Genomic DNA, 25,753 nt, shown 5'->3' with positions numbered 1-25,753 from the left:
TACCATGTGACGTTTTTAGCAAAAGCCAGCTAAGGAATACCCTAATTAAGTTAATAACAATGTACCTACCTATATAGTTTAAGTTTAAAAAATTTGGCTCTCAAAAGAAATTTCAGTCATCATACTGTTGATATTTGGCTCTGTTGACTGAGTTTGCTGACCACTGTAGAGTTTTTGGGAGCAGGAGCTGAGGGCCTATGAAAGTGAGAAGCTTGCTGGAAACCTCTGAGGCCTTTTTATCTTGATAGGTTCCTAGGACAGTGATAACCAAACAGCATCAGCCCTGACCAGGCTCATGGCGGTCAGGATGACTGAGCCTCAGGCGCCTGGGCACTCATGGTGGGAGTCATTCCACCACTCACTGCCTAGGGCACAAATGCCTGGAGTCCTGGCCCAACAGGTGGAATGAATACCCTCCACAAGTCCCCCCAAACCACAGGGGGCTTTTGAGTCTAAGCTCTTGCTCCAGAAAAGACCCTGTCATCCAGCCCTAGCTCTGGCTCTCTGGCCTCTGGGTGGGCAACTCTGACCCTGAGAAGTCTTAGGAGGAGAGCCTGGGCTCCAAGCTGCCAGCTCTAGCAAGAGAGTCCCAGAGTCGCACTCTGCCTAGAGCAGTGGTTCTCAACCTGTGGGTCGCGACCCACAGAATATGTATTTTCCTATGGCTTTAGGCGACCCCTGTGTTTTGGTCGCCCCCGCCGGGGTCACGACCCACAGGTTGAGAACCGCTGGCCTAGAGCAAGGTGTGTGGGGTATGTATCCCATAACTGGTTTCTCAGCACACCACATCTCTGAGGAGGGCTAGCTTTGGCCAGGAAGCCCTGAGGGCTAGAGCTGACCCTCCTTGGCAAGGCTGGATAAGTCCCAGGCTGCAGCCCAGCTTAGGCTAGGCCTAAGAAACTGCAGAATTGAGCTCAGTCTACAGCCTCTGGTGTAGTATGGATGTATGTGTGTGATGGGCAGTAAGGTGGTGCACGGGGTTTTGCCTGGTGGACAAAGGGTTCATCCTGTCTACCAGCCTTCCCTGGGAACTGGGGAAAAGCCTCATTAAACAGGAGTCTGCAGCCAAAGCACAGAAGAGGCACCAGGTGGGCAGGGGTGGGGAAGACAGCCTGCTGGCAGCTAGAGCCCTGAGGTGGCCAGGGCTCCAGGGCACGGCATTGAGGGCCTGGCCAGTCCTTCCCACGTTCATCAGGCTGCCCTTCGGCCTCACTCTCCACCCCCGCCAAGCCCGGTGGTAGCCAGGGGGAAATGTCTGGCATAGGGCCTAGTGCCCCACACCCCCCTCAGCCAGTGGAACGTCCCACTCCACAGCCTCAGCACAAGGCTGTCCTGGGGCCAGGCTGCCCAGACAGGGTAGGGTTGCCTGAGGCATAGTATGTGTGTGTGAGCCCAGTGATGGGCGCTCCCCTCCTCTCCTTCTCCTGATGGTGACTGGACCCAGCTTCCAAGGGAAGGAGGCCTGAGTCGGTTGTCCCTACCAAGCCCTGAGTATCTTGATGGCACAAGCCTGTCTTTCTCACCTCTGAGGGCAGTCCTGAGCACTGAGCTGGACACTCACTACGTGCTCGCAGCACAGCACAATTATAAACGAATGACTCAAGCGCAGTCCATACTCCTTGATCAAGACTCTCCAGGACCTCCATTCTTTGCCTTTGCCTGTAGCTCCCCCTCTGAATCCCCCCCCAAACCCCATCCAAATTTCAGGATAGGTCTAGGGCTCCATGTCTGTTATATTCTCAGCAGAGGTGGTGCTTCCTTGCTGTTGCATTGCTCTTACTGCGCTTCCCCATGCCCAACCCAAGACGTGGTCCTCATCACAGAATACTATATTTTCATTAGTGCATGGCTAGAAACCCCTTCTTGAGCAGGCCGGAGCCAGGAAGGGGCCCAAGGGCAGGGCAGGACAGGCAGAGGTGGAAATGAGGGACTCCGGAGGTAGGTCTCCTCTGCTCTGAAGATGAGTTTGGGCCTGGCTGGGCTGCCCCCTCTCTTCTTGCCCCCCCACACACACACTTCCTGCAGGCTCAGGTGAAAAATAAACACAGTCGGCATTTTCCCAGCAGACCGCAGCGGTCTGCTCACAGCCTGTGTGCACCCTGAGAGCCTCTGCCACCGCCAACAGAGAAACTCCCTTGCATCTGACGGTTGACTCTGAAAACCCCCAAATGCTTGAGCCCCACAACACTTTCCCAGCGAAGAAAGTCGCTGCTTCCTCTGGCCTCAAAACTGGGGTTGGGGGAGCATGTGGGGCCTGACCAAACCCTCCCACCAAGAAAGTCTCCCTGTTGCAGGGCAATGTGCCAGGAGAAGTACCCATCCCCTATGCCCCAACACACACTAGGATTCTCGGTTGGTTGCTATCAGCAGACATATTCAATCAGTATATATTTACTGAGCTCCTACTACGTGCCAGGCAAAAGAATGTTCCAGACTGAGAGAATAGCATCTATTAATGACAAGCTAAGTGTTTACCATGTGCCAGGGATAGCTCTGAGTACTTTACAGAGTTCAACTCATACTCCTAAAACAACCCTTTGATATAGGTATAGTTATCCCCATTTGCTAGATGAGAAAGTTAGGCACAGGAAGGTTATACTGTATCTAGCTTGCTCAAGGTCACACAGCTGGTAAGTGGCAGAGCTGGGATTCCATGCACTGTATTACAAAGGTTCTGTGGTTATCATGGACAGAACAAGGGGGAGCAGGGGAGAGGGCCTGAGTCCTAAAGCCAATTTCTCCCTTCTCCAGCCTGCTTGGTCAGTTACCAGAGCCAGTGCTTCCCTGACCCTGAAAAAAAATGTTCCATCAGGTTCTGGGACCCCTACTATTTGGGTTCTGGCCACACCCCCTGCCTGCCGACAATCACTGGACATGGCCCTCGGGGCCCTAGCCCACATCTCCCTGCTCACCCAGGCACAGCCACATCCCAGCCATGCCCAGCCACTCAGGCCTGCTCTTCTCCTGCCAGCTGCCCAGCTCCTCTCTCAGCGCCTCTGCCTACTCTTCTTCCTTCCTTCTCTTTGTCAGGCTGGCTCCTCATGCTGACCTAAGACTAAAGGTCACTTGCTTGGAAAGTGCCATGATGTGGGGGGTTCTATAATCCCAGCAGGCAGAGATGCCCACTAGGTACAGAGGTCAACTTGAGGGTCCTGGAGGGCAGAATCAGCCTGTCAGTCATCTCTGCCCACCCAGGTTCTGAGCACAGTCACCGAAACTCGGATGGAGGCCTCTAGGATCCCAGTGCCCTGACAGCCTCTGCACGCCTCACCCACCCGTCTGCCAGAAGCCAACTTCAGTCTGGGCTCCCAGCTCCTGAGGGTTCCCAGTACCCGATCCAGAGCTCTAGAGAGGATCTTGGGCCCGAGCCCATAGAACGAGTGGCAGATTCACACCTTGAGCCGCTTTTCCTTCTGGGGCAGGGCCTGACCAGACAGAAAAGTGGGCTATTGATAGTTACTGTTCTCTCTACAAGGCAGAGGTGAAGCAGTATTATAAATGTCACATGTGACAACCAATTAGAGGCAGGCATTCTCCTTCCCATTTTACCATGACGGAAGTGAGGTTTAGAAAGTTGCCTGTAGTCAGACTGCCCTCCATCCAGTCAGTGCTAGGGGCCCCTTTATGGGCTCTCGGTCTTCAGCGATGCCGGACAGCCACTCACATCTCCCCTTCTCTCATTCTACGCCAGCCACTGAGGACTGCTGGCCCTGATGTCCACACTGGTCTCTGTCTGGGAGGCTCTCCCTCACTTGGCTTAGTCAATTCCTGTCCATCTTTCAGGCCTCATCGTAAATGAGACTTCTTTCTGGAAGCCTTTCCTACCCTCCCCATTTGAGCAGGAGTCCCCTGCTCAGCAATGTCCCAACTTTGCTGTCTGTTCAACCTGTCTGTCTTCGTGCCCTCCCTGAGGTCTGAGACTGTACCCTGCAATATTTCTATTACATAAATGAAAGCTGGGCCCTCAAAGCTGGGTCTCTAGCAGTATGGGTGGGTAGGGCCTGACAAGTGTGAGCCAGTGTTTAGGGAGAATGTGGCAGCACTGGACAGAGCACCCCGGCTGGGGCTGGACACTGGATTACTGTAGCACACAGGAAGATGGGAGCTGAGGCCACTGCATGGAGTCAGGGACATCCTGCCTGGCACCTGAGACCCTCCTCCTACCCTGTCTTCTGCCTATCCGCAATACCTTTAGGAGTCAGAATGTCCTTTAGGACCAACAAAGCCAGGGCCACCACTAGTTCAAACAGTACCTTTTTTGCTAATTAGAAAAGTAGCCCTTCCTCTAAAGAGACACCAAGGCCCATGCCAGGACCGTGGCTTTGGGGAGCATGGTGCAGGCCAGGTTTCAGTTTGTTGGCCCAGCTCCCCTACACAACCCTACACAAACAGCCTCTCCAGCTGTCATTTCTCTTCCCCACACCGCCAGGAGACAGGCCCCCCTCCCAGCTCCAAGATCCACCAGGCAGCGCACAGATCCCTCAAACTTCGGTGTCTGGTCCACTGTCCAGCAGCAATGGTGCTTAAGTGCTAAGGAGTCTGGCGGCAAATTGTTAAGTGAGAAGCTCCTCCAAGGCCTGGAACTATGAGAATGAACTTCCCAAAGGGAAGCAGGTCCCCCAAAATCTTCCAAAAGGAACTGGCCTGTATATCAAGTGGGTCTCAATCTGTGGGCTCCTGCAGACCCTGCCTCTGCAGATCTACCTGCAGCTGGGCTCATGGCCTTTTAATCCCAGCCCCCACTCTGAATTCTGCTGTCCAGGACATGGTGCTCCCAATAGGACAGCCCAGAAGCTCCCCAACCACAGCATGCTGGACGCCTTGTGCCAGACGCCCACCCCAGAACACGGACCCGTGGTTGAATCCTGAGTGGAGCCAGAGGCCTGGGGGTTGCCTGGGCCACACTTGTGGACCAGGAGGCTTTGGTCCTGCCTGCCAGCACAAGGCTGTTGCCATGGTTGCACAGAGCCCTGCCAGGTGCGTGTGGCCAGTCCACCAGCTGCCTGGCCTCGACATCAGATAACAGGGCCCTGCCACAGCAGAGGTGAGGACCAGAGTCCCTGCATGCAGCCTTGGCAAACCACAGGCCTGCTCTAGACCCAGCCCAGCCCCAAGGCACCCTCAGAGCTAGCTGAACCTCACTGAGCTGAGTGGCCTGGCCCACGGCCTCCAGTGGTTTCTATGCATTCGTTTGTGTTTTCCTTCCTCCTCTTTGAGGTGAACGCCCCTCAGGACAGGATGTTTTTAGAGGAAAACACAAGCTTCCGGGAGCTGTTGCAGCCGAGCTGCTAGATGATGCTACCAACACACTGTCAGGGGACTCTGCAGCAGCCCCATGGCAGGGCATCCTCCCCCTCAAGCCCCCAGGCAATCACTCACCATAGTGCCAGCCATCCAAGAGCCCACTGTGAGCCGAGGCGACTTCTGAGCTCAGCCTATCTTTGGCAGTTGGGAATTAAAGGCTTTAGGGAAGGAAGCATTTGAGGAGCTCAGAGATTTTGGTCGCCTGGGAGCAAAGCTTTGTAGAGAAGGCAGGAAGAAAACAGCCAAGGTGCAGATTTAGAGATGGCAGCTCCCACGACTAAAAGCCTACTGTATGCCTTGCACCCTACAGAGTCCACCCCCACACGAGAATCCCACCAGGCTTCCAGCCACTTTTAACTGTGCAGATTTTGCAGATGAGGGAAGGTAAGCCTGAGATGTTGAATGACTTGCAGAGGTCTCACAGCAAGTAGTGACAGATCTGGATTTGAATCCAACCCTTTGGGGTTCCTGGCCAAAGATCTCTACCACTCAGCAACAGTCCTCATAGGATAGCTGGTAGTGAGCCAGCATGGTGACCAAGGAGCAGTGTTCCCAGATTCCTCTCTCCACCATGCTGGGTCTCCAGCCCAGTGGGGAGCTGGGACCACCAGTTTTGCTAGTGACACCTTGCCAAGAACCTTTCCTGTAACGAAGTGGCTGGTAGCGTGGCTCACTCTGTGTGAAGGGTGCCTTCACTCTGGCCGTGAGAAGATGATCTTTGTTCTAGCAGAAATGATTAAAGGAAACATGAGAGGTGACCCTTCCATGGGGTCTAGCATGTGCTCCCACCCTCCACAAACGAGGAGGGGTGGGACAGTCACTGGCAGTTGGGGTGGCTCTCTATAGGACTTATCTAGAAGGGTAAATGTGCTGCTTAGGAGTGAGCTCGGGAGAGCCCTGGCCGGACCTGGAAAACTAAAGGCTGATAGTCAGCAGTGGCTCAAGGGGGGGCATGGAGATTTCATCCCCAGCCTCGGCACTGCATTCCTACCCAGCTTCACTCCTGCCAGCTTCTGAGGAGCAAAGACAAGACGACAGACAGGTCTCTGAGTTACTCGGCCTATACCAGCCCCAGGCCAGTTCTGCCTGGAAGCCACAGTTGGGAAGCTCACTAGGGTCTAACACCTTGCAGCTACTGCCAGTTAAGGCCCTTGGGGCTTTGCCTGGACTCGGTCAGCGGTTTATCCAAAGGAAAAGAAAACAAGGAGTGGGAAGAAGCTGCTGGAGCCTTCAGGCCTCAGTGCTCCCACCCATACCCCTCCTGCCCAGTGTCAGTAGAGGTGGGTAGGGTTGGTAGCTTCCACAGGGGCCCTCTTGTGGTGGAGCTCCCTAACGAGGTTGAGATAGGGTGTTCCGAAACTACACACACAGCTCTTACAGGTACACACCCGGGTGGAGTAGTATAAAAACTCAGGGAAGGGAGAAATGTCAGATTTCCAGGTCTAAGTGTGGGAATGGATGGAGCGGAGTTACCAAGGGGATCCAGCTATAGCTATAATATAAACAAGTTTTCTCAGCCTGACCAGACGGTGGTTGCAGTGGATGGAGCGTTGGACTGGGATGCCGAGGACCCAGGTTAGAAACCCCGAGGTTGCTGGCTTGAGCAGGGGCTCATCTGGTTTGAGCAAGGCTCACCAGATTGAGCCCAAGGCCAGTCACTAGCTTGAGCAAGGGGTCACTAGGTCTGCTGTAGTCCCCCAGTCAAGGCACACATGAGAAAGCAGTCAATGAACAACTAAGGTACCACAATGAAGAACTGATGCTTCTCATCTCTCTCCCTTACTATTTGTCCCTCTGTCTCTGTCACAAAACAAAACAAAACAAAAAAAAACATTTTCTCAAAAATGAGTAGCAAGATATGTTGTCTAAGAGGCAAGGAAGATTAGTGGTTAAGAGCAGTGAATACATAGATACATGCCTGGGTTCAAATCCTTCTTCCAGTGTGTACAAGGTACAAATCTCTCCATGCCTCAAGTTCTTCACCTGAACCATGTCCAGACCTCAATGGGCTGATGTCAAGATTAAGTGAATTAATGACAAAGGCAAGCGTGTCCCTGGACCAAGGCTTTCCAGGAAAGCCAGCCTTTGTGCCAGGCTGGGGCCGCTGGCCTTCTATGGCCTTTAGACTGCTGCTTCATTGCTATGGGGCCAGATTGCTGAGCTCCTGACTGGCTTTCAGTGGCCAGGGGGCGGAGAGAAAAGGAAGGCAGCAATAGAAGAAAAAACTACTCTCAAAATGCCCCAGCAAGGCTGGTAGGTGCCTTTGGTTCCCAAAAAGCTTTTCCATTGGTGGTGGGGGGCACACTCACGGACACCCTCAACTTCCTCAGTCTGTTCTCTTCCACATTCTCAGTGACTTAGGGTCTGAAAAACCCTCTAGCCCAACCCTGGACACACAGAGGAAGGCACCTGGGCCCAGAGAGGTTCAACAGTTAGCTCCAAGCTAAGCCGAGACCAGGACCTGTCTTTGTGTCATGCATCAAACCTGATTCAATCTTAAATGTCATTTATAAACACTTTTTTCTCAGGTAACACTTATTTTGGAAACCCTGGGCTTCTGCCTCCAACCCAGAGATATAGCCCATTTGGCCCTGGAAGCCTGACCTTTCCAGGCATCCAGAGAGGAAAAGGTCTAGCCCTGACCCAGGCCCAGAGCTATGAGGTCACATGCAGCAGGGGCAGTGAAGGCCAGATCTTTCCTTGGGGCCTGAGGATTGCAGCTGGATCCAGCTTATGAACCCAACAGGAGCAGGGGAAACAGCTTCTCAGCCTGCAATGCCTCTACCTCCAAACATTCAAGAGCAAAGGGCAGGACAGCGAGGAATATGGGCTTTGAGATAAAACAGACCTGAGTCCAAGTCCTGACTCTGCCAGGTACTAGCTAGTATGTTCTTAACCTCTCTGAGCCTCAGTTTCCCCATCTGCAAAATGAGAGCAATAACAGTATCTGCTTTCTTGGCTTCTTGTAAGGTTCTTGAGATTGGGTTTAAAAACCCCAGGCACAGGCCTGACATTACTACAGTTATTCTTTCAACAGCTGTTTACTAAGCATCTACTGTGTCATGCCCTGTGCCAGGCACTAAGATCCTATCATTAAAGAAGACAGATGTAGCCCTGGCCTGTAGATCCTCTCTAGCCCTTTTTAATCCAAATCATCATCCCTGAAACCCCCAACTCGACATGGCCATCAACCCTTGTGGCTTAGGCAATCCTAGCTTCATCTGTCCCCACACCCTGTGGACTGTGGTCACCCCCAGCCCCACCCATGAGGTTGCCCACCACAGCTGGGTGGTTCCCAGGCTGCACACTGATTCAAAGCCTGCCAGCAAGCTCTGGGGTGGCAGCCACAGCCTGGCACACACTCAGTGGCCACGCCGCCTGAACCCCCGGCTGTACCCACCAGAGACCTCACTGCTGCTGCTGCTGCTGCAAAGCTCCTCCACAGGCTGTCTCTCGGCATGCCTGAAGGCCCACCCACCCTCTGCCTGCCTGGCCACAGGGCCAGCCACAGAGCCATCTGATTTGAATGAAACTTCAAACTTAATGACTTTCATGCTGGTTATTTAAAACGCAATGTAATTTTCTTAAACACCCTATTATTTCCTTTGATAGATACAAAGCTACCCCCAATCGCATAAGCATGTTTATTTTTAGGGAAAAGAGTGGTTTGCAGTTGGTCATGGAGACCATAGGGAGAGAGAACCCACAGAAGGCAGGGCAGAGTCAAGCTTAGTAGCCTGGAGACCCACAGCTGCCCTCCCTTCCTGCTAGACCAGGCTTTCCACCGACACCATGGGATTCTGGGTAGGCCCCTGCCCTGTGAACAGCAGCGCAGCGGCCAGTGGCCTCCTGTCCACCAACTGACGGGCTACGGCCCCCTTTCTGTGCTCCCCCTCCACAGGACCCCCGTGTCCTCATCTGTAAGATGGTTCCAATGGCTTCCCCATGAGCTTTCCCATGGACATTCCAGGCACATAGGATGCTGGAGAAGGGGTCTTAGGGCCACCAACAAACCCTCAACAGCTTCCCCCTGGCTCCTCCAGGCATTGTGCCCTGGGTGAAGCCTTGGGGCCTGAAGCTCTGACCAGCTGGATGAGATCTGGGCCTGGATAAAGTGGCCCCAGGCAGTGGCTGCCTATGCTGGGAGGATAGTGGGTGTGGTCCTGCCAGTCGGGGCTCCCTGGCAAGGGAGGTGGCCTGGTGGTGGGTGTTCGTGCAGAGGTCAGCTGAGCCTCACCAATGCGGGGCGTCTTCTGGGAGTGGCTATTTTTAGATCCCAGGCTTTCATGTGGCCGAATGATGTGGAGTTTACAAAGCATTGGTAATGCGTTTCAGATGGTGGCCCAGCAGACCAGGAGGCTGAGCCTGCTGCCACCAGAGCCAGGTCAGAGTTAGTCAGAATACCCTAAGCCTAGAGTCCATCACCTGTACCTCCCACCCCACAATCTCTTCTTGCCTGATGGGGAAGCTGGCCCTGGAGCCATCCTTGCAATGCCCAGCACACCCCACCTGAGACCCACCCAACAGCAAGCCTCTCTAGCCAATACTTATCTGAACTTTAGAAATCCTCCAGGGCCAGGGGTCCCCACCCCCATTTTAGAGGAGGAAACTGATTCCTAGAGAGGTAACAGATTTGCCTGAGGTCAGCCCAGAGAGAAGGTGGCCCTGGCCCCCTAGCTTTCTTACCCATCACAGCCCTCTAGCCTAATGGGCAAATGGGGCTTTACAGAAGGGGGCAATTTGCTACCCCTGGCTATGCAAACCCCAAAGCCCACTGTTCCCTGGGCTATGGTCTGTCCGTCCATGCCTGTAGTCAGAGCCGTATACCTGTCATTTGGGAGCAGATAGTGGGCCCCTGACAGTCTCCCGTTCTTGGAGGGAGAAAGAGCTGGGTGCTTTAATGGGAGGGGTGAGGGGGCAAGGGGAAGCTTATTAAGCAGAGCACCCACTTCCTCTGATCTCTGAGGAGCTAGAGCTGTTGAAGTCAACCACGACATGAAGCCTGTGTGTCACCAGTGTCCTTCTGGGCTTGAAAGCCATGGCTGCTGACACAGCCCAGGCAGGCAGTCTCCATGGGTGGGACAAGCTACACAGGCAGCGTTCCCAGAGGGCCAGACTCATGCCCATCTCAGCCTCAACCCAGGCCAGCTCCCCTATCCAGCAAGGGCCAGTTTCTTCACCCATCAGGGGACTAAGCCAAAGGGGCCCCATGCTCCAGCAGGACTAGAAGGGGCCAAACTTCTGCCCAGGACAAACCCACCCCGCGGTAGCTCAGACTTCACGCGTGTGAGGCTGATGTGGACCACACATTTTGAGGGAGGGCGGCAGCATCAGGTTCAAACCTCAAGCTTCGAAGTTCTGTGAGCTGAGGCAGCAAACTGCCTGAAGGGAGTAGCTAACTGTCCTGGGTTCTCAGAGTACCTCCTTCCCAGACTCTTGCTAGAGACAATGCCAATGAGAGGCAGTCTACACAGTGGATGCCACCTGACCTCTGGGGTTCAGCTCCCCTTAATAGGGGCTAAAACCCGTGACTCATGACCCTGGAGAGACTGAATCAAGTACAGTAACAAAAAAGAAACTTCCACTTCTGAGGCACTCCTTGCCTTGCACATGCCAACACGCTGGGAACCTACCGAAGCCTGCCGTTCCCCAGGCCCTGCTCACACTCCAGCCACCCCTGCACCTACCAGCGCCTATCCTTTGCCAGCTTTGCCTCACCACGTGCAACTCACACCCCTGCTGATGGGTACCACCTTGATCTTCAACTGCCAACATACCACACACGTGCCCACCAGCCACCCCTAGGCTTGGAGCCAGCACTGCCTGGGCATCGAGGTCACATGCTGGGCCACTGAGGTCAGATCTTCTTCTCCAGCCTCCCCTCATGGCCCTCACAGACCTGGGCTTCAGGCCACCCTTCTGATGACCAAGAACATACTAGTTTCTGCCTTGCCCTCCCTGCTCAAGCTGTCTCCCTAGACACCAAGCATGTTCTCCTACTCTCAACTGTGCAGGTCCCTGGCCAGCTGGGACCCTTCCTGGCTGCCCCTACTGGTCTCTCTCCCTCTTCAATGCCCTTTTATCCAACTCAGGCAGAACCTCAAAGCTGACTCTCAGCCCCCAGGAGAGTGTCTGCCTTGCCAGGACTGAGCTCTGGGAGCTCTCACTGCTGAGCCACGGCCAAGTATACAAGTCACAGGGAGGCAGTGCTCAGTAAATGCCAGTAGGGGTCTGGGCCCAGGATTCTAGATCCAGCAGGCACTCTGTAACCAGCTGAAGGCCCACGGACCAGGTGGGCAGGCAGCTCCTGTTTGCACCACCCCGGGAGAGCTGGCTGCCAAGTGTCAGGCTCAGCCTCAGGAGTACCCCACCTCCTCAGCCTGAGGTCCTTCACAAGGGCCATTAGCACAGTGTTAACAATCCCTCCTACAGTAGCATCCACTCAAAACACCTACTGTGCGCTAGGGACTGCACATACTCTATCTCAGTCCATACCACAGTGACACATGGAGATGGGAACCCTCATTATCCTAAATTTTAGATGAGAAAACTAATACCCAGAGAAGTTAAGTAACTCACCCAGGGACACTCAGTGAGAAGTGGCAGATGTATTTGATGGTGGGTCTTCCAGACTCAATGCCTTCCCCTTCCATTCTCCCAAGGGGCCTTGGACAAGTTCCCTTCCCTGACCTGGCCTTACTGTCCCCACCTGCAGAAGGAGAGCTGTTACCAGAGGATCCCACACTGTACTGTTGGGGGCGGAGGCCTCTGTGACCTGATAAAACACCTGTTTCCTCCAACAAAGTGTTGTTTGTACACAGTGGCAGGAAGCAGCCAGTCACAAGGTATGAGGGAGTGTGACTAGTCTTCGGGACTGTAGCTACCTAAAGTCTCCCCTTGCTCCTCCATGTGGCTCTGCCCACCCTGTTCCAGCCTGACCCCAGCAGTTATATGACTTGAAGCCAGTGTCCCTAGAGCCCACGTCTATAGCTGAGCTAAACCTCCTTTCCTGCAGGGACAGGGGATAGGGTCTCAGGAGAACCAGGATGGAGGGCATGGGCTGCTGGCAGCCTCTGGGAGGGGACCAGCAAGACCTCCCTTCCACCCTGCTCATACCTGAGTCTCTGGGCACCCAAGGAGGTGGGAAGAACTGTTAGGAATGCTCCCATCTGCTGGCTGTGGAAACCAAGGTAGAGCTTCAGGAAGAATACCTGGGTCCTGGCAGCCAACCCAGGGCTCTGTCAGCCCTTCCACCTCACTGAGTGAGAAGGGCAGCCCTGGGGACAGGGTGGGCAGGGGTCTGTGGAAGGGGCTTTCCTGGCCCTGAATGGCATCAAGGGTAGTCCAACCTTGGCAATAGCTGAGGGGGATTTCAGATTTTCCAAATATTGCAACCAATGCCACAAAGTCTTCCAAGTCAGGAATGAATGCAAGTCAAGTCAAAACTTCTAAGTCTCATTGCCCACCACATGCCTATTAAGTGAACGACAAGAGGAATGTCCACGTTAGCAGTGCATGCTCAGGCCATGCAAAGACCCCAAAGCAAACTGGAGCCACAGGGGAGCAAATTCTTTCTCCCTCTGATCCCATAATTCTCCCTGAATACTATGCTCCAGAAAAATACACAAAATGGCACCTAAGAGTGATCTGTGTAGAGTAACATTCCCATGGGTAAAGAAGGCAACCCATGAGCAAGCTGGAGGCCACATGAGGGACAGTCAATGGGCGAGATGACAGACAGATGCTGCACACGGCCTGTTGGAGCCTGCAAACGTGCCCACACCATGGGAAGCACCGTGGCATGACACGAGGGCCACGTGCAGGGAGGGTAGTTTTGAGGCTGACGGCCATGTGGGTCTCTTCCGTTTTCTAAAGCCCCTTTCATTCTGTGTAAAGGGGTTCTATATGACTGGTGGAGGGGGGCTTCTTTCAGATAAATCTTTGGGGTACTGGCAGAATTCTCAGGATAAACTGGTCAAAGTACCTGTCCTGGCCTCAGGAATTGAACTTCCCCTCCCAAGAAACCCTGGGTGAGGCAGGACAGAGAGAAGGGGGCCTGTGCCTCTATGTCCCCACCCTAGGGCTGGCCCCCAGGGTTCAGTTCCCCAGGCCTCTGTGGCCTATAGTAGAAATACAGCCACTGAGCCATGACTGCCCGACAGGAACTTGGACAGCAAGGGAGAAAGCATCAGTCACTGTCCCACAAACCAAGGCCATACCAGCACTCTCCTGGGCACCCTACTGGCCCTTCTGCCTCCTGTCCTCACTCCAATGTTGTGAGAAGGGCTCACCACTCCCATTGTGCAGATGAAGACACTAAGGCCAAGATACTTTTGACAGGTGAGGCATCTTGGGTGTAAGCATGGCAAGTACATCATAAAGCAGGACCAACCCTTTGGCCAGAGGAGCTGCAAGGGTGGGCAAGACAGCGGGAACCAGTTAGATGGTCAGAGGTGGTCTCTCTGAGAAGGTGATATCTGAATGACAAATGAGAAGGTGGCAGCTATGTTAAGAGGTGGGAAAGATACCTGTTGGTTATAAAATATATCATGACACTGAGGTGGCTGCTACTTAGGAAGAGAAGAGTATGGTGCTGATAAAGGAGGTGGTCAGTAGGTGCTGGGCACCCAGGCACTCAGGCTGTGGTGAGTGGTTTGGACTTTATTCCAGGAGCAATGGAGAGTTATTGCAGGGTTTAATCAGGTGAGAGATGGGGCTGATCTATGTTTTTAAAGGACCCCTTTGACTATGTGGAGCCTGGATCGGGGGTTAGGGTAGCGGTTAGGATGGGGGCAAGGGTTGAGGGGCCCTGGAGAAGACTGTCACTGCCATCTGGGTGAGGTGGTGATGCATGGGCTTGGTGTGGTAACTGAAGTGAAGAGTAGAAGATTTGGGGTGTCTGAAGGGGAGCCCAGATGCCTGCCAGACCCCTCTGTCTTCACCTGCTCGTCAGGTATGCCTTCTTAAGACGCTGCTCAGCAGAAACTCCTCCTGAGCCAGCTCTGCCCAGGATGCCCCCAGCTGGGCCTTCTGTGACAGCACTCTGGCCAGGAGGGAGTCTTCTCCACTTGGCCAGGTGCTCCCTGTGGCGGAGGCTCGTTCTGATCCATCTAGGTGCTCAGCCTGGTGCCAGCCTCTCTTCTAACAGGCTCCACCCCAACCAGAGCTGGCGATCCACCATCAATAACCCTCCCTCACAAGGCCCCGCTACTCTGAGGGCCAGGTAGGTGCATCTCTGCAGAGCGCCCCTGGATAGTCTGTCATGTGTCAGCAGCACTTCCTTCCTTTACTCAAGCTGTGCTTACACCCTTGCCTCCTGCTCCGCCGGGGCTTGTCTGCACAGCCCTCACCTGGCCCTTAGACCTTGGAGTCAGGGAATGTGAGCCAGATGGCCAGGAGCCCAGCAGGAGTCCACTGCCTCAGCTGGGCACTCCACCCCAGAGCTGACCCCCCAGAGCTGACCCCTGGCTCCCTGGCCTGGAACATGCCCAGATACCAGGAAGGCTGTGGAGCTGACACAGGGAGAGAGAGCCCCAAGTTCCTACAGTAGCCAAAAACCTGTCTCCCCACCTCCCCCCGTATTGAAATGTAATTCACTTACCATAAAAATCACCATTATAAAGCATGCAATTCAGTGACTTTAAGTACATTCACAAATTGTACAACTGTCTCCACTAATTCCAGAACATCTTCATCACCCCCAAAACAAACCCCATTAGAGTCACTGTGCACACCCCTCTTCTCCAGGGTCCTGCCACCACTATGTACTGTCTGTCTCTGTGGATTTACTCATCCTGGACAGTTCATTCACACTGCAAAAGGCTCAGCCGTCTTCCAGGCCACAGGTACCAAGTGGAGCTCATGGAAGGGACGACCAGAGCAGTGTGGCCTCTTCTTTTTGAGATGAAGATTTGCAACAGACCATCAGTCCTGCACATTCAAGAGCCTAAGTGTCCCTAAGAGATGATGTCTTATTCATCCCAGAAGCCCCTCAAAGTCTGGTCCAGTACCAACTCACTGCCCTCCACCCCCACGCCCAGGTCTCAGAGCAGAGAAAACAAACCAAAATAAGGAGTGGCTACTGCTCTGGGCCAGTAACTGTTTGCAAGCCCACATTAGATGCCTGACAAACATCAGCCGTGAAATAAACTTTGACCTAATTCCCCTTCCCCAAACAGAGTTTACAAGAAGCTAAGTACCAAAAAGAAAGAAACTTTCTGGGGGAAAAATCTCCCTCTGTCCCCCGGCAGCTGTGCTGGAGGTGGTCACTTGGCCCGTTGCTCCTGGTGAGGCTCAAGTCTGCCAGTTTCAAGGTACCCACTACGGTAGCCACATGGACATTCTACCTAAATAGGGCAAAAAAGGTAGCTGGAATGGGTTTCCCCGCCGTCTAGAAAGTCAAGGGATTGGTCTTGAGCTCCTCAGCACAACTGCTAACCACTTGGATTCTCCGAGGGCTGGGCAAAGAGGGCTGGCTCTCAAGCCCATGGGCAGGGGCCAAGCAGTGTGCCATCTGTGCCGTGAACATGGGCTCAGGAAAGAACGACTTTGAAGAAAACCTCCACAGGTAGTTTTTCCTCAGGGTTCCTACAAGGGGCTCCTGACCTTCTGTAAGAGAATCTTCTCTGATTCCAGACACATAAACCTTGAGTCACATGATAAACGTGTTCCCAAAACATAGCGTTAATTGATTTTGCTTTTAAAAAGTCAACCAGAGCCTGACCTGTGGTGGCGCAGTGGATCAAGCGTCGACCTGGAACGCTGAGGTCGCCAGTTCAAAACCCTGGGCTTGCCAGGTCAAGGCACATATGGGAGTTGATGCTTCTTGCTCCTCCCCCCCTTCTCTCTCTCTCTTCTCTAAAATAAATAATTTAAAAATTAAAAATAAATAAAAATAAAAAGTCAACCATATTTCAAATGTCCATCCAACTTTTTGAGTAATGTGAGCAGCTACTCTTACTTGCTATGTGCTTGTATCTATCAAGTTTTCTTAAAAGAGGCTCCACTACAATCATGTATATCTTCCTTACCCAGTGCCACCCCTACTTAGGCCCTTGCTTCCCTCCTTCTCCCACCCCTTGGAGCAGCTGACACCAGGGCACCGAAAATCAGTGACAGAGCCTTTCCCCCTCCTGTGTTCCCAGAAGCTGGGCAGTGGGGGGCTGCAGATGAGTGGGGAGAACCAGGACTTGCCCTGTAGGAGAGGGTGTACCTTGAGAAAGATCTACAAGTTAAAAAAAAAATGATCCAGGCCACTGGAGTGGTGTTCTGCTTGCTCTCCATCCTTAGTGCTAGACTGGGGCTCCTACTCTTTTGACCAGTGTGAACTAAAGGATACCAAATGGTCTCATCACCACACCCCTACAGAGAATGAGGCCCTCCCTCTGTGGGCACTCTCCCACCACTTGCCCATGCCATGAAAGGATCTCAGAAGAAACACTGTCTTTCCTTGTACCATTGTGGGATCACAGAAAGCAGGAGGGAGCCTGCCTCTGCTAGGCCCATCCTCAGGCTTGGGCCTTTTGTCTAGTCATGGTTATCAGTGACTCCAGCCCCCTGACCAAGCAAGCAAGCAAGCGACTCACCTGCTACCATTGGTTTGGCAGTGGTGGATTAGGTCAACTTGGCCCAAAATGGAAGGGTTTGTTCCTTCTAGGGGGCCCAAAAAGCATCTTTGTTAAGTATCTACTCTTGCGGGGTGGAGGTCTCTCAGAAGAGCTGTCGCATCAGGTGGTAAGGTCAGGGGGCAGCCCCCCACACACACACTTGGAAAGAAAAAAACATCCAGGTGGAGAAAGTCAGCCAGAACATTCATCTGGCATGCTCTTTCTACAGATGAGAAAACGGGGGTCCAAAGGGCAAGGAGCTCACTTCCTGAGTCAGCTGTCTACAAGGTTTTCCATCCTGCGTTTCAGGAGAGAAGCCTCAATCTGTCTTCTCACCTCCCACTACCTTCAGCATGAAACAGCTCTCAGAACCAACCTTCCTCACTCTGGGTCAGAAACAGCCAGGCAGTCACCCTCCATCCCCCCGGGTGATCTCCACCACTAGCCAGGTTGAACCTCCCACTTGCATACACCGGCTTACATTTGCACTCAACACCCACCCGCCAGAGTCCCCCTAACCTTTCATGTACTCAAGGAGCTCTAACCTCACCATGACTTGGGCTGAGGACAATCTGAAACACTAATCTGAATTCTTTTAAAAGTGCAGCCTAACTGCTCCAAAGCCCTCAGAACAGACTCTTCACACTTGAGGTCATCTGCTCCAATGGGCAGAAAAGCATGGTTTTGTAATGATCATGAAAGCTTTTGAAAGTACTAGGTATAATTTGCAAATTCATTCAACAGGCCCCTTACCAACACTACTGACCTGAAACACCTTAGCAAACCCTTTCTGGTGCGTTTGAGACCACGCCAGCTACTTTCCACACATAGCATTCAGGGTTTTTCTCTGGCAAGGGTGCACTCATGCCAATAAGGACAGAATGAGTAGAGCATCCACAACCAGGAGATCTGAAGCTGCCCAGTTTTTCTAGGGCTTGGGGTTTCAGGCTTCAAGGAGAAAGCTAACTACAAAGCTCACAGCTCAGACCTCACTAAGCACACCACCCTTAGGAGCCAGGGGTGGGTCTAAGCTCAAAAGTTCTCCAAGAAGACTCTGCCCCAGGATCACCTAGCACCAGGATAAGGCCTGCACCTGCTTGTGAGCAAGCTGGGAAGAGAAAGCCAACATCTAGTGGGGAAGTGGGGTGCCCAGGGCCGTCCCTCCTTTCTTCAACAAAGTTCTCCTCTGGTTCAGATTCTACTGGACATGAATGGGAAAAGACAGTACAGAGTTCTTCTGTATCTATTCCGTTGTAAGCGAAAGTCACTTCTTGCTCCTGCCTCACATACCTGGTCGAGGAGGTAGCAGGCACCGGGCTGCTGGGGCCACTTACCAGTGGAGGTTGCGGCTGGGGGTGCTGCCCCGCTCCCGAGGGGGGTGGGTAGTGCATGAACAGATTGAAGGCGGAGTAGACGGTGTCTTTGTACATGCCGCTGGCGCACTCTGGGGCCTTCAGGCCTGGAAAAACCACAGCTGGGTCAGTCACGCCAGCCCCGGCGTCTCAGGCTGAAGGCTGTCTGCTCTCCAGAGTAAAACAAGAATTGCCAAGGGGTCCCCCCTTCAAGTTCGTGACTTGAGAAGGAACGGGATGGGGTGCCGGCAGTGCCAAGCTCTGACGAAGAACCCTGAGTCCAGGTCTCCCCTAGACAGCCCCTACTTGACCCCCACCCCCGCCTGCTGGCCAAGGAACATTGGCCAAAGCTTTCTCCTCAAGACAGGGGATTAGTCAGTCACCTGGGCAGCAGGGGAGGCGGAGATGGCGGGGGTCTGTTTACTCCTATAAAGGTCAGGGCACCGGAAGTGACTCGAGCCCAGAGGCGCCCGGGAAACCCGCCCCCACTCCCCCCACCCCCTCGGTTTTACCGCCTCCAGGAGCTGCAGTTGGGGGGAGGCACGCCTCCGCTGACTCCCTCCCTCCCACGGAGGCCAGGGCCTTAGCGGGTGGAGGGGAGCCGACCCGTGCAGAAACTCACCGTCCTCCAGAGATTCTGGAAGTTTGTTGGGGAAAAGTCTCTGCGAAGTGTGTTCCCGCCCGAGAGCCTGCGGGGAAATGCAGAGGGGCCTTGAAAGGCGCAGAAAAAGCTAGGAACTCGGGCCAGGGACAGGGGGTGCTCTGAGGGATGGGGACCCCAAGGTACCGCGGGAGGGAGGGGCGAGTCAGCGAAAGCCGAGGCCCGGGCCGCGACTGCTGGGAAGGAGCGGGGCGCGGGCCGGCGCTCACCTCGGCCCCGACCTCGGCCTCGCCTGGGGCCCCGGAGACGGTCCCCGGGACCCCCACGCCGCCCGCCGCGCCCTCGGACTCATTGACCAGCGACGACTTGAGCTCAGCCAGGTCGCGCTCGGGGCCCGTGGCGCTGTCGCGGCTCTTGTCGTCCTGCTCCTCGCCCTCATCTTGGAAGGCCAGCAGCTCGTCAGGCGCGCCGAGGTCGTCGCCGCCGCCCGCGCCGCCCCCGCCCGAGTCCAGCTGCGGCATGGTGCGCTTCCGCCCGCGTGGGCGCGGGGTACAAGAGTGCGGGGCGCGAAGCCGGCCCGGGAGGCGGCGAGCCCGGAGTCAGGACCTCCGAGCCCGGAGCGCGGCGGGCGGAGCGCGGGCTGACTCCGCCTGGGCGGGCTGCGGGCGCTGGGCGCGGGCTCCGAGCTCAGCGGCTTCGGGAGCTGGCGGGTCCGAACATCAAAGGCGCCGCCGGCGGGGGGCGGGGCGGGACGCCGGGGGCGGGCCGGGACGGTGGGCAGAGCCAAGTCGCCCCGCCCCGCCCCTCCTCTCACGGGAGAGGCCGGGACGCGCCCAATGGGTATAGTCTTAAAGGGCTCGCTCTCCTGGGTGTAATCCGAGTGAGGCTTCGGATGACCCTGGAAAGCATCACCCTTCTCCTAAAATGCCGTGACTTCAAAGGAGGCTCTGATCCTGTCCTTGCCTAGGGATTCCCTCCCGGCGCCTACATTTCTCCATCAGCTGCAAAGGGCGCGGGACCCCTAGGTTCTTGAGGTGTCTTGGAACAGGAGCCAAGGTGTGAACTGCGTCTGTGTCCTGGGCCCAGTAAACCCTGGGTTTGGAATTGGCGACTTCCTAGACCTTGGGGCTCCTTGGAGGCTGTGCGCCAAACCCGGGCGGGCAGGAGTAGGCCTACTCAAAGCCGCGTTCTCCAAACCTAAGGCCAAGCAGGTCGCTCACAGAGTGAACACAAGCATGTATCCGCCACACATTTATTAAGCGCCTGTTGCACGTGGGGCTCGTACATCACATTTGTGAGAGCTTCTCAGCCATGTGGCGGCTCCGAGGCGCGAACACAGCAGAGAGAACTAGAAGGAAGGACCCCTCCAGCAACACACACAAGGGAATCCTCCAGCAACACCCTTACCCTCCCAAAACTGTCTCAACTCAGTTCCACACCTATAAACTGCGGCCCAGTGGTGCCAGGATTTGGGCAGCCACATGGGCCGCGAGATTCGGATTAGGGGTGGGTTGTGCAAAGCAACAAACGAAGTTGCATTCCCATGGAGACTATTGATTGAGCCTGGCACAAGAGGGCCCTCGCAAGATCCAGGCTGCAGGTTCTATAACCAGGAGGAGCGCAGAACGTGCGCCAGATTCCATCGCGTCTACAAGGCACCCAGAGTCAAGTCCACGCGGGTCTCTACAGCACGCTTGGCCTCGGCTCAGCCATTGCGTCTAGCTCCGTCTAGCTCCCTTTGGATCACAGTGCTGAATCAGCCCCCAGCAGATTTCTGTGCCGTGTTCAGTGTAGATGTTCCCACCTCTCCCGAGAGCATTTGAGGCAGAGGGTATTTGGGGAAGGGTGGGTGTCCTGGGCAATTCTCCGGCTGAGCCCCACAGGACCCCTGGCTGATGTGCAAAGTCAGGCCGGAAGAGAGTCGCGCCGCCTCTCCGGGTCCAGGCCCAGCCTGGCTGGCTGCGGATCAAAGAGCTTTGGCTGTCCTTCTCCGCGTTCAGATCCTATCTGCGCCCGCCCAGCGGGGCGCCTCGGCCTCCCCCAGCCCCCCACTTCAGGGCTGGAGTGCTGTCTTTTCCGACCTTCCGGGTGGGGCGGGGTGGGGGGGGAGTAGGGGTAGAGGGTGGGCACTAGCGCTCAATATAGCGATAAGTATGTGGGGAAGACCCTGCCCATTAAGTAAGTGCCCTAGTCAGCTTTACCTGTGTGAATTTGCTGCTCAGTCTCACCTCATCCCCTTGGAGGAGAAGGGGGCTCCAGTCAGACGTGGCCCACCCTAGGGACGAGTACAGGAGGAGGGGCCTAAGGTCTCCTCCCACCTCAGCCCCTGAAGTTGTAAGGTCTAGCTTTGAAAGGGGCCTCCTCAGCTATGCTGAGTGGGAATACGGATATGTCTAACCCAAATGCTTTGAGGGTCTTCTTCGTTTTCAGGTGACCCCAGCTTAGCAGGAGCCTCTTCCAGGACAAAGTTCCCCAGACCTATGAGGTCCCAGTGGACACAGGCCAGTCGGGCTGAAGTTTTCTCCTCTGTGGATAAAGGAGAGACAGAGAGGCGTCCAGGCAACAGTGAGAGAATTTGTTTTTCTCAAGAGGGCTCAAATTCTTCAGCTTAAAGTATTAGCTTTTAATCAGAGATTATGAACTTTCTGTTTTCTTGATGTGAAAATAGCTTTTCTTTATTAAAATGATGGTAAGAGTTGATTTTTTAATGTTTTTATTTGGCAAAAGAAAAATTTGGCAATGTTCTGTTCGCTCTCCCAACCCCAGATTTCCTTGGACTTTTTTTTTTTTTTTGTATTTTTCTGAAGCTGGAGACGGGGAGAGACAGTCAGACAGACTCCCGCATGCGCCCGACCGGGATCCACCAGGCACGCCCACCAGGGGGCGACGCTCTGCCCACCAGGGGGCGATGCTCTGCCCCTCCGGGGCATCGCTCTGTTGCAACCAGAGCCACTCAAGCGCCTGGGGCAGAGGCCAAGGAGCCATCCCCAGCGCCCGGGGCCATCTTTGTTCCAGTGCAGCCTCGGCTGCAGGAGGGGAACAGAGAGAGACAGAGAGGAAGGAGAGGGGGAGGGGTGGAGAAGCAGATGGGCGCTTCTCCTGTGTGCCCCGGCCGGGAATCGAACCCAGGACTTCTGCACTCCAGGCCGACGCTCTACCAACCGGCCAGGGCTCCTTGGACATTTTATAGAACTCTGAAATCCCAAAGTCTGGGAACCACTGCCCTATGGGATCATGGTCCAACCTGTTGCCCTGCAGGGTGGAACTAGCGAGGGGTACAGGTACAGGTGGGTAGGGAGAATAGGTGTGTGAGGAGGGGTAATGGAGGGAGAGACAGGCTGAGTTTCAGACATCCACAGCCACACTGAAATCAGCTGAAGGCCTGAGTGCCTAACTCTGACCTCAGGCTATAGAGAGGAGAGGGACAGAACGGCTACTTTAGGTTCTTGAGACGCTGAGAAATTATTAGAGCCAAGTTTGTTACTGTATGGTTTGTTAGTCTATACAAACCATGGACAGAAGGAGCTCAGATGTAGTGAGATCAATGGGGCTGAGTGGTCAGGTTAGCTTCCCGGAGGAGGTGGACCTGGAAGGCTCTGTAGGATTTGGAGAGATAGAGAAAAAATGGAGCTAGGCTTGTCCCAAAAGGTACACGTGAGCCCTGTAGCAGCCCCTTGTCTGGTTAGCACTGATTTTGTCAGCCTTATCCACACAGTGCTTGCTATGTACCAGGCATCATGTCAAGAGCTTCACACACATTGTCATTTAATCATCATACCAATCCTATGACATAAGGACTATTTATGCCCATTTATGAATGAGCAAACTAAAGCTCAGAGAGATTGAATAAGTCACCCAAGTCCTCACAGCTTGGAAGTAAGGTTATTAGAATTCCAAACCCAGGCAGTCTGACTCCTGAGCCCACACCCTAACTTTTATACCCTAACTAGTGTTCCATTATGACCTCTACAATTTCAGCGGAGTCCTTATCTACTTTGTGGTATTTGCAGACAAACGCTGATGAGAGAGCTGTCACTAATAGAGTTCCTACTTTCTGGGTGACTCATATTGCATGATGGGGCCACCAGGAGGACTGAGAAATCTCTCTGACTGATCTGTATAGGGGAGCTGAAGACCTTTGCTGGGTGAGAGGGTCCAGAGTGTCTCCCTTGAGTCAGAGCAATCTCTCTGTCCCATTGCTCCCCTAAGCCCACCCTAGACTGCCTGCTCTGGACCTGACTCAGATTCCATAATGAGACAATAGGCCCTGGGGTTCTTCTATGGAGAGCTGAGTAATATCTGCTGTGGCTGCCTCCTGGATGTGACCAAGAGAGTTTTGGGACCAGGGCCAGCTGCAGGCAGACTCCAGTCTTCTGGACTTGTGGAGTCCGGTCAGAGCTGGAGACTTTTTTAAAAAGATTTTATTTATTGGTTTTAGAGAGAAAGGGTGGAGTGGGGTAGGGTGGGGTGGGGAGAGGAGACAGGAAGCAGCAATTCATAGTACCTTAGTGGCTTCTTGTATGTGCCTTGACCAGGCAAATCTGGGGTTTCGAACTGGCAACCTCAGCATTCCAGGTCAACGCTTTATCCACTGCGCTACCACAGGTCAGGCCAGAGCTGGAGATTTAATAAGGTTTCATCTTCATGCAAATAAACCAAGTGGACCTGCACTGTCCTCAGATGCTGGATGCAATATGAAGAACTCTGAAGGGTTGAGGGTTGGAGCAAAAGAGCTCTGGCTTTGGATTTAAGCAGACCTGAGATTTCATCCCTGCCCTACCATTGACTAGCTGGAGGACCCCAGACAAATCACTGAATCTCTCTGAGGCTCTGCTTCCTTATGGGTAAAATGGACACCACACTTGAACCTGCCTCACACTGTGGGAGCAAGGTTGAGATGAATCATGTATTTTAGGAAAGAACTTAGCACAACACCTGGCACATTCCAAGTGCTCTAATAAGTGGGTGCTCTTGAGCTAGAAATTTTTCGGAAGTTGTTAGGCTAATTGGCTCTTCATGTAACGTCATGTAAATCATCTAAGTGTTCTCATGGCCTGAGCCCACTTAATCACAGCTAAGGCTGAAAATATACATTTCCTTTCCTTTCTTTCAAGTTCCTTTAACATGAAAGACCCATATGAACTCTGACCTTTTCTAACAGGGAGACCCTTGAAATGTGGCATTTCCAGAAATCGACTCAAAGGATCCCCAGATGGATTTGGTAAATTACAACGGGGAGAGGTTCGGAGTAGCATCTTGTCCTGCCTGCCAGCCAGCCTGGCATCCTGTTGGGGCTTGCCAAATGCTGCCTGGAGGCTGGGCTGCTGGCTTGGGCAGGAACACTATCGTGGAGCCTTTTCTCTCAGGGCAAAGCCTGGTCACACATCCCAGAGGCAGACTGTGGTTTGTTACTAGAAACACAGTTTGCTCTCTGGAGACTGTGTAGTTTCACTGCATGTTTGTGCATGTGTGGTGTGTGTGTGCACACACGCACGCGCATGTGAGTGGTTTTGGCCTGAGAATGACAAAGACACACAATTGCTATGATGCCTCTGCTCTGGGTCAGGAACCAGGCTGTTGTCTTAAAATGGAGCAAGAAGATGCCTGACCGGTGGTGGCACAGTGCATAGAGCATTGACCCTAAGGATCGAAACCCCCAGGGTTACTGACTTGAGCACAGGCTCATGCTGCTTGAATGTAGTCTCGCCAACTTGAGTGCAGGGTCACGCAGCAGCATCAGCATGATCCTAAGGTTGCTGGTTTGAGCCCATTGGTCTCTGGCTTGAGCCCAAAAGTCTCTGGCTTGAATCCCAAGGTTGCCAGCTTGAGCCCAGGGTCACTGGCTTGAGCACCCCCACTCCCCAGGCACATATGAGAAACAATCAATGACCAACTAAAGTGATGCAATTATGAGTTGATGCTTCATATCCTTCTCCTCCCTCTCTCTCTCCCTTCCTGCCTCTCTCAAAAGAAATGAAGCAAGAAGGGTTTGGGTTCGTCTTTCTTTACAACCTTCAATGGGTTCTTTCCCCTATCACCCTCCCCCAATTTTGTGCAATGCCCAAGAATTGCTCTAAAAATAAAAATTTAATAATAAAACTAGATGTTAATTATTCCGGATGAAACCCTAAGGAGGTTTGGCCAAATTGGCTTGTGGTGGTAAAATTACCAAGAGAGCCATCTCACAGCTTCAGAGGGTTTGTTGACAATTTCCCACAGGCTCATTTCCCATTGTGCTATCCACTGTTCCCAATGAATGGAGCTGGTATTTACTCACCAGAAGAAATAAATAGCCCTAGGAAAGGGGCTGAAGTCAAGGTACCAGCAGCTAAGACAAGCCAGGAATGGCTTGTGTATGCCAAAGACTATGCCACCAGGGCACACCGGTCTCCCAAGAGCTTGGTAGAGGTCGACCTGTGTCCTGGTTCCCAAAAGGACCTGTGCCAGATACTGTAGCTACTGTCAGACCCAATGTATAGAACCGGTAAAGGCTCTGAGAAGTCCTGCCCCAGAGAAATCCTGTCTAGCCTCCTTCAGCCAAGTGTCTCCCAAACTTATTTGATCATAAAACTATTTATATATGTATATAAATATGTGTGTGAGTGTGTGTGTGTGTGTGTGTGTGTGTGTATGATTTTTCCAGAGAACATGAGTCCCCTGAAAGTCTTTGGGAAATTCTAGTATCCCTGATTTCAAGAGGAAGGGAGGGACACTCCTTGTCCCAAAACATACTCTAGTTTGTGTCCCTGATATAGAGAAAATGAGCTTCCCAAACTGGTCATCACAGCTGTAGTCAGGTTTCACTTCTACCCTGCTGGATTCACAGCTTCTTGGTTGCCAATGTGGACCAAGCATACTGTGGTGTTTAGTAAATGCCCACTGCCCATTGG

The 25,753-nt window shown here is 53.6% G+C and overlaps 1 protein-coding gene across 3 annotated transcripts in view; it reads right to left on the bottom strand.

The window, feature by feature from the left end:
* Positions 1-19,582, bottom strand: part of TCF7 (transcription factor 7) — a 33,043-nt gene extending 13,461 nt beyond the window's left edge. For all 3 annotated transcript variants that reach the window (XM_066272468.1, XM_066272467.1, XM_066272469.1), the window contains exons 1-3: positions 19,133-19,582; positions 18,885-18,951; positions 18,245-18,369 (exon numbers count right to left, since the gene is read on the bottom strand). In XM_066272468.1, the coding sequence (XP_066128565.1) occupies positions 18,245-18,369; positions 18,885-18,951; positions 19,133-19,384 (444 nt within the window). In that variant the 5' untranslated portion in view covers positions 19,385-19,582. The remainder of the gene's footprint in view (positions 1-18,244; positions 18,370-18,884; positions 18,952-19,132) is intronic.
* Positions 19,583-25,753: the final 6,171 nt, after the last annotated feature.

This window comes from Saccopteryx bilineata, chromosome 4 (assembly GCF_036850765.1).
Source record: "Saccopteryx bilineata isolate mSacBil1 chromosome 4, mSacBil1_pri_phased_curated, whole genome shotgun sequence".
Taxonomy (NCBI): Eukaryota; Metazoa; Chordata; class Mammalia; order Chiroptera; family Emballonuridae; genus Saccopteryx; species Saccopteryx bilineata.
Note: the sequence above shows the minus strand (reverse complement) of the source record. Positions and strands in the feature narration are given on the sequence as shown.